General features: G+C 37.9%; 2 protein-coding genes across 8 annotated transcripts in view; one reads left to right on the top strand and one right to left on the bottom strand.

The window, feature by feature from the left end:
* The first annotated feature begins 198 nt into the window (after positions 1 to 198).
* si:ch1073-280e3.1 (complement factor B) lies at positions 199 to 14,901 on the top strand. The gene is made up of 19 exons (XM_036563103.1): positions 199 to 331; positions 1,883 to 2,098; positions 2,266 to 2,502; positions 2,846 to 3,031; positions 3,450 to 3,623; positions 4,120 to 4,218; positions 4,600 to 4,733; positions 5,015 to 5,153; positions 5,583 to 5,714; positions 5,863 to 5,967; positions 6,830 to 6,967; positions 8,924 to 9,021; positions 9,119 to 9,245; positions 12,111 to 12,264; positions 12,406 to 12,482; positions 12,587 to 12,678; positions 12,784 to 12,916; positions 13,006 to 13,055; positions 14,520 to 14,901. Exons 1-19 carry the CDS (start codon positions 274 to 276, stop codon positions 14,679 to 14,681), a joined length of 2,511 nt encoding a protein of 836 aa, XP_036418996.1. The 5' UTR covers positions 199 to 273; the 3' UTR covers positions 14,682 to 14,901.
* Positions 14,902 to 15,081: 180 nt separating this feature from the next.
* ece2b (endothelin converting enzyme 2b) overlaps positions 15,082 to 20,663 on the bottom strand; it is a 62,011-nt gene continuing 56,429 nt past the window's right edge. For all 7 annotated transcript variants that reach the window (XM_036563106.1, XM_036563107.1, XM_036563131.1 and 4 more), the window contains 5 exons: positions 19,944 to 20,054; positions 19,747 to 19,814; positions 19,263 to 19,453; positions 18,622 to 18,717; positions 15,082 to 18,352 (listed from right to left, as the gene is read on the bottom strand). In XM_036563106.1, the coding sequence (XP_036418999.1) occupies positions 18,176 to 18,352; positions 18,622 to 18,717; positions 19,263 to 19,453; positions 19,747 to 19,814; positions 19,944 to 20,054 (643 nt within the window). In that variant the 3' untranslated portion in view covers positions 15,082 to 18,175. The remainder of the gene's footprint in view (positions 18,353 to 18,621; positions 18,718 to 19,262; positions 19,454 to 19,746; positions 19,815 to 19,943; positions 20,055 to 20,663) is intronic.

Raw genomic sequence — 20,663 nt, 5'->3', positions numbered from 1 at the left:
ATCTATGAAGATGGGAACCATTACTGCTAACACAAGACATAAGTAAAGCAGAAGGTCCAAGCAGATGTTGTGCATTTCTTATAATGTTCTATATTTTTGCTTTCCTTTTTTTGAAGTAGTTGTTTTTTTTGCATTTCCCATAATACTACATTGCTCAATCATAGTCTTGTTTGGGGAAGTTAATGGATAATCACTCATCAAATATGCCAGTATACAAGTCCCTAATGCTCTCCACAGCTGAGTGTGAGTAAGAGTTGGACTCAAACGTTAGCAATGCACTTCACAGCTGCGTGTCTTCTAAGTTTTGCCTTGTGCATCTCCATTAGTAAAGGTAAGTGCTGCAGCTATACACTACTATGTACAGTTTTAACAATAGAAATATTTGTAGAAGGTTTTTGCATGCAGTGTTTTTGATGTGTAAGAACACAAAAACACCACGTTCCTAATCATAGAAATTTACATTACACTAAAAAAGTTTGTGTCTTTCTCTATAAAAATGATGCACTGTCAAAACTACATTGGACTTTAAGTTAACAATGTCATATTTAGTCAGTTGCAGATTTAAAGATACATTATTGAGAGAATTTTGATTTTGAACTCATCAGAATGAACCCATCAGTAACTGACAATGACTGAATTCTGATAAATATTCTGTTTGTAATTTCAATGGAGAGATTAAAGGAAGCTATCTTAGATTTTAACAAAGTTTCAAAAAACAGTCATAACTCATTTTACTTTAACCCTTTATCCCTTAGAAACAAACAGGCTGATTATGTGACTGTGCCTTTAAGGCTGATATATGTAAATAAGCTCTGTTCTGATTGGCTGCTCTGTATTGTTGCTCATTCAAAATGCAGTCCAGGGTGAAACACTCCTTATAACTTCAGAATGGGCAGAGCTAAGCTGCTGTAAGCTGAAAAGTTGCATGTATGTAAATATGTTGATTTTCATGACATCACAAAAACAATTAATTTCAAATGGGCTGTTTTTGCTGCTTTGTTTTCTAAGATGGACCATTCTACCAAAATGTTTCAAAATAAATTTCTACAGCAAAAAAAGTAGTCAAGTACACACACCTTAGATATTTATAAAGAATATGTTTCTAGCAATTAATTGAGAGTATTGAGCTAAATACACAAAATCATCATTTATAGGGTACTTTATATTGGGAGGTGGCTGTCTTAAACCCTAACCCCTAAATTTCAGCTTGTGAAAATAATACTTTTTTGTATTTTTCAATGTCTTTTAAAGATCTTTTTGCTTTCTTTTCAAGTTGAAAGTTATCATGAGAATCATTTATCATGAATTTGGAAATTAAAAATTTCATTCAAAAAATTATGTCTCACATTTTCATGTCGCTACTGATGGAGACTTATTTTAGCCACACCCCTGTATTTTAAAGCAGGAAGTGAGACTGCATCCCTGTTCCTCATGGCCACATGGTGAGCAGTTAGACCTCATTGTTTTGAAGTAAATGTGTTCCAGAGTCTAAAGATCTGTGTAAGTTTAATAATTGATACCACTGAAACACATTTACTGCAATTAAGTAAACATTTTTATGTTTAAATAAAAATATTGTGATTTTTTTGTGTGTACAACTGTATAAAGCTGCGTTTGCTAGTCAAGTACTGGCTAGTGTGTTTGGTTATGATCAAAATTAGATAAAATTGTCACTACTTTCAGCACTGAAACATTTGGCATATATGCACTATGGAATGAGAGCAGGTGGAACATTTTGAATTTGTAATTGTTTTTTTTTCATTATTCATTTTCCACAATACAGGACCTTTAAAACATTTTGATTTTAAAATTGTGGAACAATTACAGTAAACAAATCCTCTGACTGCTCAGTTCCTAAAAGTTGTATTTTTTTCTCTTTCAGTGCATACAAGTGACTACGACTATGACTACTACGAGTCAAACTGTAAACTGACAGAATCCATCAGTGGAGGTACAGTGATGTACTCAAATGAAGGTGTTGTTGGGAGTGAGGTAACTTATCACTGTAAAGATGGATTTAAGCCTTATCCAGTCTCCAAAAAGGTCTGCAGCTCTAAAGGAATATGGGAGCCAAAAACATCCAGAATGAAATGTGAAGGTCAGATTAACATAAAACACATGACAGCACTTTGAATTTAGATTTTCCTGTCTGATTATAATGCCCATTACAGAATTACTGCTCTGTTTTATGTTTTTTTAATGTTTCCATTGTCAAGCATTGTGAACAGCAGCTTAATGTTTGTGTGTAATGATGGCTTGTTTTAGAGGAATTTGATTACGGTGATTATGAGGAGCCCCAAAAGAACTGCTCTATGGCAGAGGTCATTAAGGGAGGCAGTGTGTCCTACTCCAGCGGAGGTTTACACGGCAGTGTGCTGACATATCACTGTAAGGTGGGACACTACCCTTATCCAGTCAAAAGCAGAGTTTGTAACTCTGAAGGGGAGTGGTCAGTCATGGTGCTACCTACCGGCAAGACAGTTTCCACTGCCTCATGCAAGGGTAAGCTTTGAAATGTTTTGAACACCTCCAGTCAAATGACATGTTTTGTTTGTTTGTATTTGTTTAACATAAAATATAAAATGTCATAACTTTTGCGCAGACCACTTTTTACTGCTGATGGAAGTGGATATTACTTGTACATGAATATAATATATATCAAAATATATTCTGTCTTTCAGTTGTTGATGAACCTCATCCCTTTAAAAGGAATAAAAGAAAATTCTAGGAAATTCAATGCATTACATATTTTCAGTGCATTTTAATCCAATGCAATATGAAAAACCAAACAGCCTTCATGATCACCATCTACTCTCCTATCTACCTTCTCTCTCTTACTCTTTAGAGGTTCTTTGTCCAGCACAGCTACAGCTGGACAACGGGGAGTTTTTGCCTAGAAGACAGTGGTTCAAGGTTGGAGAAACACAGATGTTTTCATGTAAAGAGGGTTATGCCCTTCATGGCTCAGTCCAGCGGAACTGCACAGAATGGGGGCAATGGACGGGGACCACTCCAGTGTGTGATGACCAAAGTGAGCATCCATTAGCACTTCTAAAACTTTGTTGTGACTTGCTGCACTGTATTCAAAAACAGTACAGGCTGAAACACTTTTATAACGTCAGTGTAAATGGGCGAATCTAAACTGCTGTAGACTAAATATGTGTACATTTGTCAGATTTTGTGCCATATAACTGAATTCAAAATGGGCTCTTTTCTCTAAATGGACCGTTTGGACTAGTGTGTGTTATATTTTGCAACATTAACAGTGTTTACATATTATATCAAGGTGATTCATTAAAAAGAAGTGAGGAAAATTCAGTTATCTGTGCTGTGGGCTCTAATCTAGTCTTTAATAGCTGTTACTGTGTCAAGCTGTGCTTATGTGGGGATGTTTATCTGATCGGTAATGAAGCATGAGAACACATTTATGACCCCCTATCTTTCTCTAGCTGAGGACTGCAGAAATCCGGGCACTCCACCTGGAGCCATGCGCTCTGGCAGCCGTTTTCGCATTGGGGACAAGGTGAAATACCGCTGTCAGTCAGGCCTGGACTTGCTGGGGCCTGATGTGAGAGAGTGTCTGAGTGTAAGAGAATGGAGCGGACCAGATCCACGCTGCCAGGGTAAACCAGTTCAACTCATTTTTTAGTTGTTAACGAATGTGGGCACATTTTAAAACAGCAACACACACTGGTGAACATAGGTAAAATATTTTGATCTATAAACTGAGTAATTGCAGTTGAGCTATTAATTTTGTGTAAAGAGAACATCAAAAAACTTGATCAGCATTTTGGTCTTTTGTTCCTTCTTAATTACAGAGATATATTTACTAATTAACTTTTTTGTTGTTTTTCTGTCACATGCACATATCAAATATGTCCTGTTTTACTTATTTTTTATAATATTAATTGATAATTGACATTTTCTCTTCTTTATTTTTATACTGGTATTTAGTATCTTATATAGTTAAAATTGAACTTTCATCATATAGATAGTTGTTGCAATGCTTTAACACACTTGTAGTTTTGTCATGTCAATAAATCAAACGTGAACTTGAAAAATCAGTTAAAATCAGTTAAATCAGTATCCAGAGATCAATAATGAATTCTGTCTCCTTAGCTCAGTACACATTTGATCTACCAGAAACTGTGGCTCAGGCTATGGGTGGCTCTCTATCTGCTGTAATGGAGGTTTCATCCCCTGAGTTGAGAAAGAAAGGTAAAAACGTCAAATGAGTAATAACATAATGCTCTTTCTAATCAAGAATAATGTGGTTGCCTAAACTCAGCTTTCAAAGTAAGATGTTCAGTTATTCTGAATTGTTAGGTTAGGTCGTTTTGGGACAACAACATATATATATATTATATATATATATATATATATATGTGTGTGTGTGTGTGTGTGTGTGTGTGTGTTTTTTAATTATATATATATATATATATATATATATATATATATATATAATATAATATATTAATATTATATAATATATATATAATTATATATATATAATTTCAACATTATTATTCTAAAAAGTAATACATTCATAACTTTAAATATTTTTTCTCTGTTACATATTTCTACAAACTTTTTGTGTAGATCAAGGCTTTGGGAGAGCCATGAAAGTAGCAGAGGGTCGTCTCAACATTTTTATCCTACTAGACACCTCAGGAAGTATTTCAGAGGAAGACTTTACAAAGGCAAAACACGCCACTGCTGATCTTATAAGAAAGGTTTGTACTGATGTACAGTAAGTCATCTTTCTTTGCACTGTTCATTCTCTAGCACACGCTGTCCAAATATGGAATTTAAGCTACAAAACAGCCATTTTTGAATACATTGTTAATGTGATGAACACCAGGGTGTTTACACATATTCACCTGTTCAACCTACAGCAGTTTAGTTATAAGCAATGTTTCAGCCTGGGCTGTTTTTGAATAAGACACAATACAGGACAGCTATATTCATAATGTACTGTTATTATTATTATTATTTATTTTTATTTTTTTTATAGTTGGGCAGTTATGATGTTGAAATGAAGTTTGATATCATTTCCTATGCCACTGAGCCCAAAGACATTATGACCATTCTGGACCCCAGCAGCAGCAGTGTGGACTTTGTTGTAAGGAGATTGATGAATTTTAATCACACAAGTATGTTTCTTATGTTGTTGACGTTGAAGATGTCCTATGTACAATTGCATGCAAATGTTTTTGCTCCCCTAGTCAAACTGCATTTTGTTGATTCTTTAAGATAAATTTGACCCATTTTCTATACAATTCTGTACTTTTTAAAGCATAATTACTGTTTATTTGCTGAATTTCACATCTTGCAAAAAAGATGACATTAATAGTTACAGTTATTGCCTGTGCAAAAGTTATAGCACAATTTATATTTATATTTAATGTTATATTTATATTTAAAGAGGATGTCTTAACTTATTTTTACGTTTTACTTAGAATATCAGCAAAACATGTAATTTCACTGGAAGTGTTCAAACTTGTATATACAGCTGTACCTTTACAGTTATTTCAAAACTGTTTTGAAATTTTGCTGTTTTTTTTTGTTTGTTTTTTGCACAGGCCATGGAAAAAAGACTGGCACCAATCTATATAAAGCCCTCAACGAAGTATATAAAAGACTAGCCTGGCTTAAAGAACAGAAAGATGGTCATTTCAATGAGACTCAGAACGTCATTCTGATTGAGACTGATGGTACTAAAACATCATTACTGTCTTGTTTTAACTGACAGTTACGTTACCCTTTAAATGTTGCCTTTTATTTCTTCTGCAATCTTGTATCAATGCTATTAACTTTATTGTTTTTATTATAGTAATTGTTGTCATTACTGTTACTCCTTAGGTTACTCCAACATGGGAAACCACCCACAACATGCTTTGTCTTTGATCCGGGAGCTTTTGGGTTACAAAGGCAATGCTGTAGATAACACAGCAGAGGAGCTCCTTGGTTAGTCTGCTTTTTAATTGCTTTTTAAACCTGTGGTTGCTTTGTTTTTAAAGCATCCTAAATAATTCAAAATAAGTACACACTGCAAGTTTCATTGGTCCAAATCCTGGAAGGCAAGAGCACCAGAGTCAGTATTGTTTATTTGTTGACTGCTGCTTCTGGCTATATTTAGTCTTCTAGTGCACATATCCATATTAAACATTTTCCGAATTGCAAAACAGTGAAGGCTTTGGATGTCCTTCTACCATGTACATGGTCAAGGTGGCCGTATTTCATCTCCATCATCTGTAGACTGACAGAGCTTTAGCAGGAGGAGAAACAAAAAAGGGTTCACAGCAGGCTGATTAAATGAACAATTATAATGGCAGCTACACATACAGCTGCACACTATCATCAAAGCATTGCTTTATATGCACTATGTTATTAACTCTTGATGCAAATAGTGTAGTGTGATCATACGACCACTTGTGACACAAACTGCCAGGTTCGTATAAGTTATGGCCAAAAATGCACCCCTTCCGTAGTTTTTTTTGGCCATCTGAATGCATGAGTTTCATCATTGTCAGTTTTTTTACAGACATCAGTAAAACCCAGAAGTTATTAGGGAGCCCTCTAATGGCCGCAGGGCCCCTAAGCATCTGCTTATGTCGCTTATAAGGTAGCTTGAACTGACTGCAAGTTTTCTGGCAGTTTTCTGGATGAAACAGAAACTCAGTGAAATACACCACAAAATTATATTTTACACCAACAGACATTGAGTTTTTTTTTACTTGAACATTTGAGAGTTTGACTTCTATTTAGTTTTCTTCTTTTCACAGTGTAAACTGGTATACATATAAATACTCTGTTTCTATCTTTCTAGATGTGTATGTGTTTGGCATTGGACAAAATGTGAAGAGAACTGAACTGAAAAGTATTGCATCTAGTAAGATCAGAGAGCAGCATCTGTTTGTGCTGAGCAGTTATACTGTCCTTGGAGAAGTTTTCAACAGCATGATCAGTGAGTAACCTCCAGATTTTACTATTTTCTCAGTCAGTGGTTCTCAGTCCTGGTCCTGAGTTTCCCCTGCTCTCAACACAATACAACTAATGAACTAATTAACAAGCCCTTCTTGAGGTGACCTACACTACGCATGCCAGGACCAGGATTGAGAACCACTGCTCTATGTTAACCTGACAACTTCAGGGGGCTACAGAAAGAAGACACAGGAAAAGGAGGGGGGGGGGAAAAATCACGATTTTTGCATACCAGAGCATCAGAACTCAACAAAACAGTCTCAGCTACAGTTGCACAAATACAAAATAGTCCACAAAGTCTGGTCCTTTCAACTTCCTATGGTCTGTGGTCATTTACATCAAGTATTTCACACTTTCTGCTTCTGGGCAATTAAACACCAACCACTCAACAGCCTACTGCAAACAAAGTGTGCTTAAATACGCCTAGAAAACAAGAACTGAATGGGGTTGCTTGTTACGTGCATTACCCACCTTTTTAAACCCTTAATTGTGATGAAAATCATCCTATCCTTCCTAGCAACTGTTGTGAGGCTGGACAAACTGACAGAACACTGTCAAAATCCCATGTTTAAATGACATTTACTTTGTATGTGCATGCCACATCACACTGTTAGGATGCAGTAGCTACAGTTAACAACAACAAGTTAGCCCAGCTCTATAGCATAGCATTTTAAATCAACACTCTTTTTAGTCTTAAAATGCTGCTCAACACTCAATCTAGCTACTCTGCACAACAATTTCTCATTATGTTGAATACGATTTCTACCAACATTCTGGAGTTTAGCTTAGACCAACCTGCTAACATGAAAGAACACATTTGTGTGCAGAGCATTTGCCTATGATATTTAATGTCAACATAATCACACTTTAGACTTTATATTACACTAAATATTTCAGCTATGCACATGCAGTCAGGCCTATACAATAGTTTGAAGACCCCTGGTCAAATTACATGTTTTGTTGATTTTGTTAAGTGAAAAAAAACACAACTTAAATATGACATTTCTGCAACATTTAGTGCACACTTGGTATTTATTTGCTGAGTTTAATACATTGGGGGAAAAATATAACACATAAAATTTGCCATAACTTTTGCACAAGCCACATTTAATATTTTATTTTCTCCCCAGTAAGTTAGATTTAGCAAATAAACAGTAATTGTGTATTAAAATGCACAGAAGTGTGTTCTCTGTACGAACGTGTTAACTTATTTTCACACAAAATCAACAAAACGTAATTTGACTAGGGCACCCAAACGTTTGCATGACTGTATCATGTTAACAACAAGAATAAAACAAATTAAAATGAATTAACCCTTTACTGTATGATGAGTGAGTTGTGCTGTCGCCTCAGAGCAAGAAGGGTCTGGGTTCGATTCCCCAGCTGGGCAACCAGGGTCCTTTCTGTGTGGAGTTTGCATGTTCTCCCCATGTCTGCGTGGGTTTCCCCCTGGAGCTCCGGTTTCCTTTCACAGTTCAAAGACATACAGTCAGGCCAACTGTGTGTGTGAATGTATATGTCTGTGTGTCTGCCTTGTGATGGACTGGTGACTGTTTCCTGTCTTCTGCCCAGTGACTGCTGGGATAGGCTCCAGCACCCCCCGTCACCCAGTATAAGGATAAGTGGCATAGATAATGTGTATGAATGATGAATGACACATGAAAAAAATGGACTGCAAGCTTCAGTGCATAAAACTGAAGTAAAAATAATGCATTGCCATAGATCACAGCCCATTCACAACCCAGGGATAAAAAAGAAAAGTGCATAACAGCCATATACTTATAAATATTTTCAGAATACAGAACAATATGAAAATAATTAGACTTACAAAAACATTCATAAAGAATGAAGAAACATCACACATATTATGTATAAAATCCCATGTTAGTCAAATCTGAATAAATACCACATGCCTCAAAGCATTTTGCCTCTTGCCCAGATGATACTGCCGTAACCAAGTGTGGAGTAGCTAAGGAGCATGAATTTGACACTCCTCAAGCTGGTAACACCAGGCCTTGGCAGGTCACTATTACTTGGGTAAGTGCATTTAAAAAAAAATGGTTGAACAACAAAATCTTTACTGACGGTGTCTGTAACAGAAGGTCCTGATATGGTTGTTTTCCTACCCAATCAGAAAACTAAGCCATGCCAGGGCGCCATTCTGACAGAGAACTGGATTATCACAGCGGCACACTGTCTGATAAAACTGGAAGGAGGAGAAGTGGAAAATGCCATCGCCAGCGAAGTACAGATTATGCATGGTCTGAATCCTTTATGGCTTTGTGTGACTTTATCCCTGTCAATAATTTCACATACAACAGATTTATAAAGATTACAGATTCTCTAATGTGAAACTCGCAGAAAGAATGAGCCTGATTATACCTGCCAATTGTGTTTTTAGTTCAAACTATCATTTGCATCCATGTGAGGGGTGCCATTATTAGTGGAGGGCATGGTATGTGGAGCCCATTGTGGCCTCGCATGGATGCACATGACATAAGCAAAATGGGCTGTAAAAACATTTTGCTCATCTTTTTCGTCTTTCATTCAAAATATTGTGGTAACTTCACTTTATGGTGAACACTACAGCCACACTAAATAGCCCACACAGAACATAATAAAGGACAACCAATATGTAACACCTCTTAAATTAAGACAACAGCATCGTTAGCAATGTAGAATGGCAGGATCAGTACATTTTTACTGGGAGTGTGGAGCCTCTTCATATGGCCAGGTCTCTCAAGCTCCTACTGCAGCGCGGCCTGTGGCACACGCCACAGTATTAACAAAATCGAACCTTTATTTGAAGTACAATGATTAAATGAAAAAAAGAATCTTATCATGAAATAGCTATTTTTTTCTCAGATCTATATGTGCCATAATTGTTGGCACCCCTTCATTTAATACTTTGTGCAGCCTCCTTCTGCAAAGATAACAACTGTATGTAATGCTTAAAAAGACTGGACCATTTCTTCATACAGAATCTTTCCAAATCCTTCAGATTCTGAAGTCCAGTTTAGACTCTTCAGCTCATCCCACAGGTTATCTATGGGCTTTAGTTTGTAAGTAAGTTGTCCAGGTCGTTTGGAAAGAAAAGCATCCCCACAACATCACAGATCCACCACCATACTTCACAGTGGGGATGAGGTACATTCCTACATGGCTATTTCTGTGCCTATGCCAAACTCACCTCTGGTGTTTGTTGCCAAAATGACCATAGAATACAGTCCCACAGAAAGTTCCAGTAACGTCTGGCAAACTGAAATCTTTGAAGATTCTTTGACCATTCAACCCATTTTCCTGTAGCCATTTCCAATTTTGTGCAGCTTATCAACCTTTTGTCATATATCATTGCTGTTTTCTCTGGTCTGTCTCATAATGGTGGATGGCTGAGGGAATGTAGCCAGTGTGCCACCTCATATTTATATCCCATTAAAACAGGAAGTCATGGCTGATGTTCCTAATCACTCATATCAACTTTAAAACATTAAATATGAATGGGAATATACTGATATACTATATTTTTTACTAATATGAATTACAGGGTTGCAAGCAATTATGGCACACATACACTATATTGCCAAAAGTATTCACTCACCCATCCAAATCATTGAATTTAGGTGTTCCAATCACTTCCATGGCCACATGTGTATAAAGCCAAGCACCTAGGCATGCAAACTGCTTCTACAAACATATGTGAAAGTGTGGGTCGCTCTCAGGAGCTCAGTAAATTCCAGAGTGGTACCGTGATAGGATGCCACCTGTGCAACAAGTCCAGTCATGAAATTTCCTCGCTACTAAATATTCCACAGTCAACTGTCAGTGGTATTATAACAAAGTGGAAGCGACTGAGAACGACAGCAATTCAGCCACGAAGTGGTAGGCCACATAAAATGACAGAGCGGGGTCAGCGGATGATGAGGCGCATAATACGCAGAGGTCGCTTACTTTCTGCAGAGTCAATCGCTACAGACCTCCAAACTTTATGTGTCCTTCAGATTAGCTCAAGAACAGTGTAGAGAGCTTCATGGAATGGGTTTCTGTGGCCGAGCAGCTGCATCCAAGCCTTACATCACCGAGCGCAATGCAAAGCGTCTAATGCAGTGGTGTAAAGCACCACCACTGGACTCTAGAGCAGTGTAGCCGTGTTCTCTGGAGTGACGAATCACGCTTCTCCATCTGGCAATCTGATGGAGTCTGGGTTTGGCGGTTGCCAGAAGAACGGTACTTGTCTGACTGCACTGTGCCAAGTGTAAAGTTTGGTGGAGGGGGGATTATGGTGTGGGGTTGTTTTTCAGGAGTTGGACTCGGCCCCTTAGTTCCAGTGAAAGGAACTCTTAATGCTTCAGCACAACGAGATTTTGGACAATTTCATGCTCCCAACTTTGTGGGAACAGTTTGGGGATGACCCCTTTCTGTTCCAACATGACTGCGCACCAGTGCACAAAGCAATAAAAACATGGATGAGCGAGTTTGGTGTGGAAGAACTTGACTGGCCTGCATAGAGTCCTGATCTCAACCCGATAGAACACCTTTGGGATGAATTAGAGCAGAGACTGCGAGCCAGGCCTTCTCGTCCAACATCAGTGACTGACCTCACAAATGCGCTTCTGGAAGAATGGTCAAAAATTCCCATAAACACACTCCTAAACCTTGTGGAAAGCCTTCCCAGAAGAGTTGAAGCTGTTATAGCTGCAAAGCGTGGGCCAACATCATATTAAACCCTATGGATTAAGAATGGGATGTCGCTCAAGTTCATATGCGTGTGAAGGCAGACGAGCGAATACTTTTGGCAATATAGTGCAGATCTGAGAAAAATATTTCATGATAAGAGTTTTCATGATAGGTTTTTTCCTTCAATCGTTGCACTTCAAATAATAGTTGGATTTTTGTTAGATCTTAAACATGACTTTGATATTATAATCTAAAAATGACTTCAAATTGCCCTAAAAAAATGGGAGTATTCAGGTTCCAGTGAGGGATTCCCACACCTTGACAGCATACATTGCAGTCATTCTACAACTGTACAACACAGGCAAAGTTTGATTGAAATCACTGGTTGAATTATTGACGTAATGTCACAAGTGCTGTAAAATATTGAACAGCTGCCTTTTCATGTGTTCTAGGAAATGGAAACACAAAAGCCTCATCTTTAATTCGTCATCCAGACTTCAATATCAAGCACCTCAAAAACAAGAACGTCAATGCATTTAATGTTTATGACTACGATGTAGCGCTGATTAGTGTGAGCAGTAAGATTAAGTTGTCTTCTGAGGCACGGTAAGACAGAACTCAAAAAGAAAATGAATTATATTCTGTTTTTAAGTTGCATTTCAAACCACCACATTAACTCATACATGCTAGCTAACATTTTCATTTGGTTTAAAAAGTAGCATACCTTTTTCTTGATGTCTCAAACAGGCCCATCTGTCTGCCGTGCACAAAAGCTTCAAATCGAGCTCTCAAAATGAGTCCTGACTCCACCTGCAAGAAACACCGTATGTTAATTAACTAGCATAATGCCCTGTTAAAATAATTAGTAATTACGACTGTAAGTACTGTATCATATGGAAATGTATGGCTAATGGTTGTGCCTGAACAGAAAACTCCTTACTGGATCTGGAGGAGACTCAAGCGTACTTCATCAGTCAGGGCAAAACCCGCAAACAAACTCACATCCAGACTAACGAAAAGGTGAATTACTACACAATTACTTATCACTAAGCAAAGGTAACAGCCAGATTGTGCCATGTGGGAGTAACCTGAAAACTCTTTAAACAACCATGTATGTGTTTGTAGAAAAAGAACTGCATTGAGCAGTACAGACCAGCCTTATCTTCAAGCAAGCTGGTAAATCTGACTGACGACGTCACCAACCGGTTCTTGTGCACCGGAGGATCAACAGCACACAGGGATGAACTCACCTGCAAAGGTTTTTAAAAAGACAAGAGAACACACACATACACTCCTAGTATCACACGTGACATAACCACACATCAATTATTTATTCCATTTTTGCAGGTGATTCTGGGGGTCCACTCTTCCTTCGTAAGGGGATGAGATATTTCCAAGTAAGTCATTTGAAATCTTTGAAATGTTTGAATAATAGCATTGATTAAAATGCAACGAGCTACAAGAATAATGCCAAAAAAAACATTCCCAATAGCATCCATCCTTTCTAAACAACAAGGAGATGCCAGAAAGGGTATTCACATTTACATTACATTTTACGGCATTTGGCATTCACTCCTGTCCAGAGTGACTTAAGAGTTTGATCATTTTATACAATAGGTGAAGGTGGTATTAGGAGTCTTGCCCAAGGACTCTTATTGGTACAGCATAGGGAGCCTACCCAGGGGATCGAACCCCAGTCTACAGCATGAAAGGCAGAGGTGTTGTCAAATACATTATACCAACCATATACCGTATTTGGAGGGTATATGTCATACACCTTTAAAAACAGAGGTTCTTTAGTAAGACAGATAATGATTACAGTTTATAGTTGCCTTTTCTTTGGTTCCACTGGTTCTTCTTGTTCTTTGTAGTCACATATTACATAGTTTTGGTCATCATTCCAAATGTCTTTTCTGGAATTCTCCATAACATTAAAACAGCAACAGAACAAATCAAAGCTAGTAAGTGTGTGTTTGGGGGGCATAGCTGGTCTATAACATTACTTAATAAACAAATTCATGAACAATACACAATGCTTGCATGAATTCACTCATAATAAATTATTAAATGAAATCCTGATTGTTCATAGAATTATCTCATTTATAGCGCAGTCATATGCAGCACATGCACCCCTCACCAGATTTTTTGTTGCTTTTTTGAAGTGAAAAGAAGTAAACCTGTTCTGCAGCAGTTGTCCAAACTTTTATATGAGACCACTACTTTTTTTCTATTTCTCTTACTTACTTAATGAAATATAAAGTAACTGTGCATTAACATTAACAGCAGAAAAACATTACTTTTAAAAACAGTTTGCTGTAGATGTTGTTTATTTCTTCTCACCTTCACAAAAAGTGCAATTTCAATGCGTCAACGGTTAATTGCAATGGGTTTTCTCTGTGATGGAGAACCTGTGGTACATGGTTCTTATGGGACCAAAAAGGTTAACTATTCATTCTCATTTAACACACCTGATTCAACTCGTCAGCTAATTAGCAAAGCCTTCATTAATTGAATTCAGATAAAAACTAAAACTATTCTCTGTGGAGCTGTGGCCCAAAAGGACTCTAGTTTCACACCCCTGTCATAGACGAACCACTTTATGTTCCCTAAAGTTTCTTTAAAGAACCATTTCTGTAACTGAGACGTGCAAGTGTTGATCATTTTTGACCTCTTATGTTCCTGGGTATATTTTGGATTGTCCATCTGAATTTACATGCCCAAAACTTAAAGTTTAAAGAACTTCCATGTACACTAAAGATTTCTAACCCAATCAAAGTTTTTTCCCTTTTTGAAGAGTGTATTTGTGCTACCACAATTACATTGCTTCAGTTTGCATCAATCTGTTTGTTGTTATCCTGTAGGTGGGAGTGGTGAGCTGGGGCACTAAGTGTGTGTGTGATTCCAGTTCCAAGCCGTCTCCTGACATTCCTGAAGATGCCCGTGATTTCCACATCAGTGTGTTCTCCATTATGCCCTGGCTTAAACAGCATCTGGGCAAGGAGCTGGACTTTCTGCCCATGTAAATCATCTGAATGGATGAATTAGTATATACATATACATAAAGAAAGCCTTCTTTGGTATTGTAATAACCAATATATATCAACATATGAAAACAGGTTGGAGAAATATGTTATGCATCATGTTAATGTATTGGTTTGTTTCCCAACTCAATTACCATTTAACTGTTGACATTAGTTCAACAGTTAACTAGCTCAGTCTAATACATTTTTCATCAGCTCTGTAGATGGCTCACTAGCACTTCCATGCCACATTACATTTTCACACATGCTAAATATGACAGATCTCCTCTAAATATATTACTGTCACTGTTGTACAGTGAGCGACACAGCAGTTACTGCCCTTCAAGTCGATAGCGAGAATGGCAAAAGGAGCACATAATAACCATACATGTAGAAGAGTGTTTTTTTTTATAATATATAGTTTTTATTTCAGATTTGTTTATATTTTTCTAGGTGGAATGTTGCACTATAGGCTGGGCAGAGCGTCCTCTGACAGATGCTGATTGAACTGATGACAGGGAACGTCCTTTTGACTAACAAATTCAAAAGCAGTCAGTATAACCTTCAATACCACCAGTACAAAAACATAAACTATCAGTCAAGGAAATGTACACTTGGTGAATTAAATAAGGCTATAACATCATAACATCTTAAAGAAAAGGGAGCAAAAAAGATGAAAAATGACAAACACAGAGCAAACGAGAACCAAACCCCACTCATATCATCCTTGGACAGTAACTGGTAAAGGACATATTTCTTGATTTCTTGAATAATAATGTTTTGACAACGAAATGACAAACAAGGCTACTTTCTCACTGGTCAAAAACATCACAGACAGATCTTGACTGGCCAGCAAACCTGCCATTTGGCAAGATTCACCACTAGAAAAAATGGGGAAAAAAGTCCTGGTGAAAGCACACATCAATAACACTTAATGGCACACAACGTCTATTTGAAGGCCTTCAAGTTTCATTTTAAATATAACCATGTACATATATATGCACTATTATTCCTGTAGGTCTATATTTCACTCTGTAGATATTTGAGGGTTATCACAAATGCCTCAGTATAGCCATGAAGTTAAAACTTCTCTAAGTGAGTATCGCACCAAGAGAGAGACTTAAGGGGGACATGTGTTATTTTGGGAGAAAGCAGGGAGGTGAAGTGAAGTTTCTCTGGCTGGAGGTTCAATAAGCATACTTAGCAACGGAGGTGCAACTTCACAAAGGACTAGCCTGATCAGTCTCTGGAAAGACCAACCAATGAGCAGTTAGCACAGGGATGTTAGCACTGCAGGCTCATACAGCCAACCAAAGCATCTTTTTCCCCTCTCCATCCAACGGAAGTGCATTTTAAGGCAGACGGAGGGACCTGAAACCTTCTGATGAATGAGTCTACACTTGCAATCCTATACATACAATATCTGAATGAAGGTCCAAAATTAGCATCAAGTGATTGATTAACACAGTTAATTCACAATGTGTGGTTATGTGCTAAATAGACAGCGAGTGCTCACATGATTCAATGGCATAGTGGAAACCCAGCTCCTCATAGTGTGGCTAAGCTAGCAAGACTGAAAACACCTTCAAGTGGCTTTAGAAACATGAACTCACTTAAAGGGTGCTTGAAAAGTGAAGATACCAGCAGCTTTTAAACAAATAAAATGTCAGTTTGCTTTGGGATTGAGAGCAGGTAGCAGTGGGTAGTAATTTGGGGTGGGCAATATGACGCTATTTTATCGCTGTCGTGATAAACTATGTTATAATTCGCTTTTCTGAATCGTGGACATTGTCAGTAGTTAAAGAACTACATGTTTCATTACAAAGTGAGCATAATTAGGCCTGTTTAACTGGATTTGGTGCAGTTGTAAAACACTGAATAAAATCATTGTAGCAGAATTATTATTATTATTATTATTACTATTATTATTATGTGGCACTACAGATTCCCTTTATCTGTTCCAACTTTCTTTGTTAAATCTCAGAAAAACTAAATATTGTGATGCATATCATGTTTCATGAAAATCTCGAAGTATCATGATGTAATATTTCTGCCATATCGCCCACCCCTTGTAGTAATATCCTTTTGTAAACCACAAGGCTCATCAATGAAGACCAGTAAAGAAATGCTAACACTGCTAGTGATGAATGCACGCTAGCTGAGATGAGCTAGAAAACGGTTATGGAAATTAAATTGATAACTGGTGCCCACTAGCTTCTATTCATTGTTAACAATGTTAGCATTGTTGGGTGAAGATTGAGGATAGCCAGAGAATTATATACATGGAAAATCTAACCATCACAGATGGAAGTTGAATTAGCATCAGTCCAAGTGTGGCTTGGGTCGGTTAACCCATGACACCTTCACTTATACAGCCTGAAACACTGTCAAAGAGAAAAGGAAAAGAGCATCAGTGACAGAGCTTCTCTTCTCCTTTAGTGGTTTAAAAAAAAAAAAAAGATAATGTGTTAAATCACTTCAGCAGACTAGACGTCATAGAAAGTTTAGCAAAAGAAGACATACATCTCTGTCCTTTCACAGACACCCATGTCGGCGCACATATGTGCATCTGAGCACCCACACACACACAGGCCAGCTAAACATCGCAGGGTATAACAGACATCTCCTGACCAGTGTGTGAGTAAGCAAAAGCAGACAGAACACAGAAAACACGGGAACAAAAAACAAAAATATTCTTTGGCAAAAAGCAGTTTAAAATAACATTTCAACTTTGTCAACATAATATGCTAATGACAATATACACAGGCTGAATGAAACGAGTAGTGGCTGTCCCCATTATGAACCAACTGCTGGTCGACAGTTTATTGGTGAGATTGCAACAAGAAAAAACGCAACACTTTTATCCTCAAAACACTTCCTTCCCACTGGCTCCTGGCTGGAGCTCAGCGTTTCCACTTTCTAATGCTTCCTGTGAGGTCACTAAGAGCATATGGCACTTCCTGTGAGGTCACAGAGGGAGCCAAACATTTCCTCTGAAGTCAAAGTGAAGGAGGGGCACTCCCTCTGACATCACAATGTCTTTTTTTTTTCTTCCTGGAGAAGAAAGCCCGTCCACGGTTGCTGTAAACAGGTCATGAAGCACAAAAAAAAAACAAAACACATAAAAGCATAGGAAAGGGCTGGGGATTCTTCCTCATCCTCACCGTATCACCCAGAAGTTCAAGTGCAGCAAATAATAAATAAGACAGCCCTGCGTGGGCTTTTGTGGCCGTGCAGAAGGAGAGTGAGAAATCAGTTGCCTACAATGCTGGACAATGCAAACGTTAGCTAACACACTCCCTGTGTATCCTCCAGGCTCTGGCCCAACCCGTTCAAGTCCACTTTGTGTCCAACAACATTTCATATTCCATAACCGGAAAAAAGAAGAAGAAAAGAAAAAGGTCCAGTGCTTGGTAGAGTATAGTCCATCCATTCAGCTCTGACTTGTCAAAGCAAAGCAAGCCAGAGGCCCCTGGTTCTTCACCATGCTCCTAGCTTTACCACACCTCACACCGGTGGCCTGAGTTCATTGGAGAGCCCAGTGGACACTGGAAATGCTGGGCGAAGTCGGGCGAGTTGGACAATGTTCCGATGACACGGTATTTGGGTGGGCTGTGAGGGTCCGTCATCAGGCCCTCATGAGCACTCTCTGGTGTCCGTACAGAGCACCACACCTGCAGAGAGGAACAGGACAGCTGGTGTTTACAGGTTTTTAAGAATCAAGTGGTTGACCAGAACAGGAACCGAGAATTCATTGACATTAAGAAGTTTTCTGTTTTACTGCTGCTTCCCTTATTAAACCACAGACCAGCAACAAAAACACACAAAATCATGCATGAGCTGGAAAATCTTTCCCTGATACTGAAAAATGGTGGATTGTGGAAAAATGCTTATATTACGATCTATCTCAGTCAAGACTAGACAGTCATGACTGGCGGCTTACCTGTGCAAACCCCACAAAAAAGAGCTGGTCATTGGTCAGATTGACTGCTGGGAGTCTTTTCTCCTCTCCATTTCTCTGCACCCAAGATCTGTATGCCTGCAAACACACCAACAGCACATTGTGAATCTTAATTAATTCTAAGTAAATAATAGGAGCATAACAATACACTCCCCATACTGTACTGTATTGTATCGTGACATATAACAGCATATACTGTATCATTTTACTCTTTACTAGCAGGTTAGCTCAGGGCGTTTTAAAGCACAACTTAGTTTATGTTTATATTCTGCTGAGAAACCAGACTGCACAATTCTAATGTGGAAACAATAACATATTAACATTAACATATTGCTAAATCTGACACTCTTTTTTGCTGTGCTGAAAAACATATTAAATTAAGATACAATTGTATTGTAATGAATTAAAATGTAATATGTATTTACTAAATCATTACACCCCTAATAAACAAATACGTTTATGAATAATATCTTCCTTAATACATAAATATATTTGTTATTACTTATACTTCAATATATCAAAATATGTTTATAAACAAAACAGTTTTGCAAATACTAAATGATATAATGAGGCTTTGTTCAGTAGTTAGTGGTTTTTACGTAAAAACAGAGAATATAACTTGCATGATAGGCAGCCTTTAGGCCTCCGTTATCAGCAATGTTCTCTCCCAGGGTCTGTTTTCCATTTATGTGTTCTCCATTGATTGTGTACTGAGTGTACTGGTCCACCATGCATTCTGTGCGATTCTTAAATGCATCCACTGAAGAATTCTGCCACCAGGGTCTAAGATTTCCGTCCTTATCATACTCTCTGCCTGCAAGGAAAGAAAGATCAGCAACAACTTGTACACACAATTTGAAAAACAAAATGTTTGTAAACAATTTTTGATTTATACATATGGTTTTAAGAGAAGTATTTGGTATATTTACATGTAGAGGTTCTTTAAACTTTAAAAAGTTCTTCATGTTTGCACATTTCATTTACAAAAATTCCTTAAAGGACCAGATACTGAAATGTTCTTTGCGAATCAAACACAGTTCCAAAGAGTGCTTTTTGGGACCTAGGTATGCGCACACCCTAAGAGTGTACACATGCACATTTACTTACCCTGATCGTCAAAAGCGTGAGTAAGTTCATGCCCCATCACCACACCAATGCCTCCAAAGTTCAGTGCTCTGTTAAATACAACATGGACACATCCATCATGCTTCGTACAACTGACAGAGGCATAGTACTGTGTAATCATAATGCATCAGGCCCACCAACACACAGACGCGCACATACACACAGAAATATATACTCACTTTGGGTGGTCCCGAGCATAGAAGGGAGCCTGCAGGATTCCAGCAGGAAAGACAATGCCATTCTTGGTGGGCATGTAGTATGCATTTACTGTGGGGGGAGTCATGCTCCATCTATAGAGTTAAAATTGATTGTAAACAATCAGAGAAACAAAGGCACTCTCTTGCACTTCTGGACTAAAGTAGATTATATGTCAGGGCTGTACACATTTTAACCATGTAGTGCTAATGCTAGGAACGTTGTCCCACAAATTAAAATTGTAGCACTGAAATAAAAAACATTTCTGTGCTAATGTGACCATTTTGTAACATTTACAGAGGTTATTTTCTACACGATAACTCAGATTCCACCCAAAGAGGGTGCTTTTTGCATTCAAGTAGCGTTTTTGTATGTCATTAGGAGACAAAATACACACCAGCGGGATTTTACGATTGGATGCGGTCACTGTGTGTGTTTACATGCACCCAATAATCCAATCATATTTGGATTTCTGCAGTTACCTCATTATTCAAATGGTCTTGTAAACAGCATACTCTGATTTCTTAGATCAGACTAAGGCCTAGAAATCCGATTAAGAAATCTGATAAAGAGAGCTGGATTTTAGTTCAGTAATCAGATTTCTCAGTGCATGTAGAGTCTTACTCGGATTTCTTTCGGATTTCTCAGTCTGCACATGTGTGAAAACAACTGTGGAACTGGAAATAAGTAAGCAGTGTTTAACA

This window comes from Colossoma macropomum, unplaced genomic scaffold (genome assembly GCF_904425465.1).
Source record: "Colossoma macropomum unplaced genomic scaffold, Colossoma_macropomum, whole genome shotgun sequence".
NCBI lineage: Eukaryota > Metazoa > Chordata > Actinopteri > Characiformes > Serrasalmidae > Colossoma > Colossoma macropomum.
Note: the sequence above shows the minus strand (reverse complement) of the source record. Positions and strands in the feature narration are given on the sequence as shown.

What these genes read in the sequence shown, in the direction of transcription:
- si:ch1073-280e3.1 (XM_036563103.1), top strand. Translation starts at nt 274, where the DNA reads ATGCACTTCACAGCTGCGTGTCTTCTAAGTTTTGCCTTGTGCATCTCC. An exon ending in TCCAGTGTGTGATGACCAAA is followed by an intron (nt 3,032 to 3,449) that starts GTGAGCATCCAT and finishes ATCTTTCTCTAG; the next exon opens with CTGAGGACTGCAGAAATCCG. An exon ending in ACATCCAGACTAACGAAAAG is followed by an intron (nt 12,679 to 12,783) that starts GTGAATTACTAC and finishes ATGTGTTTGTAG; the next exon opens with AAAAAGAACTGCATTGAGCA.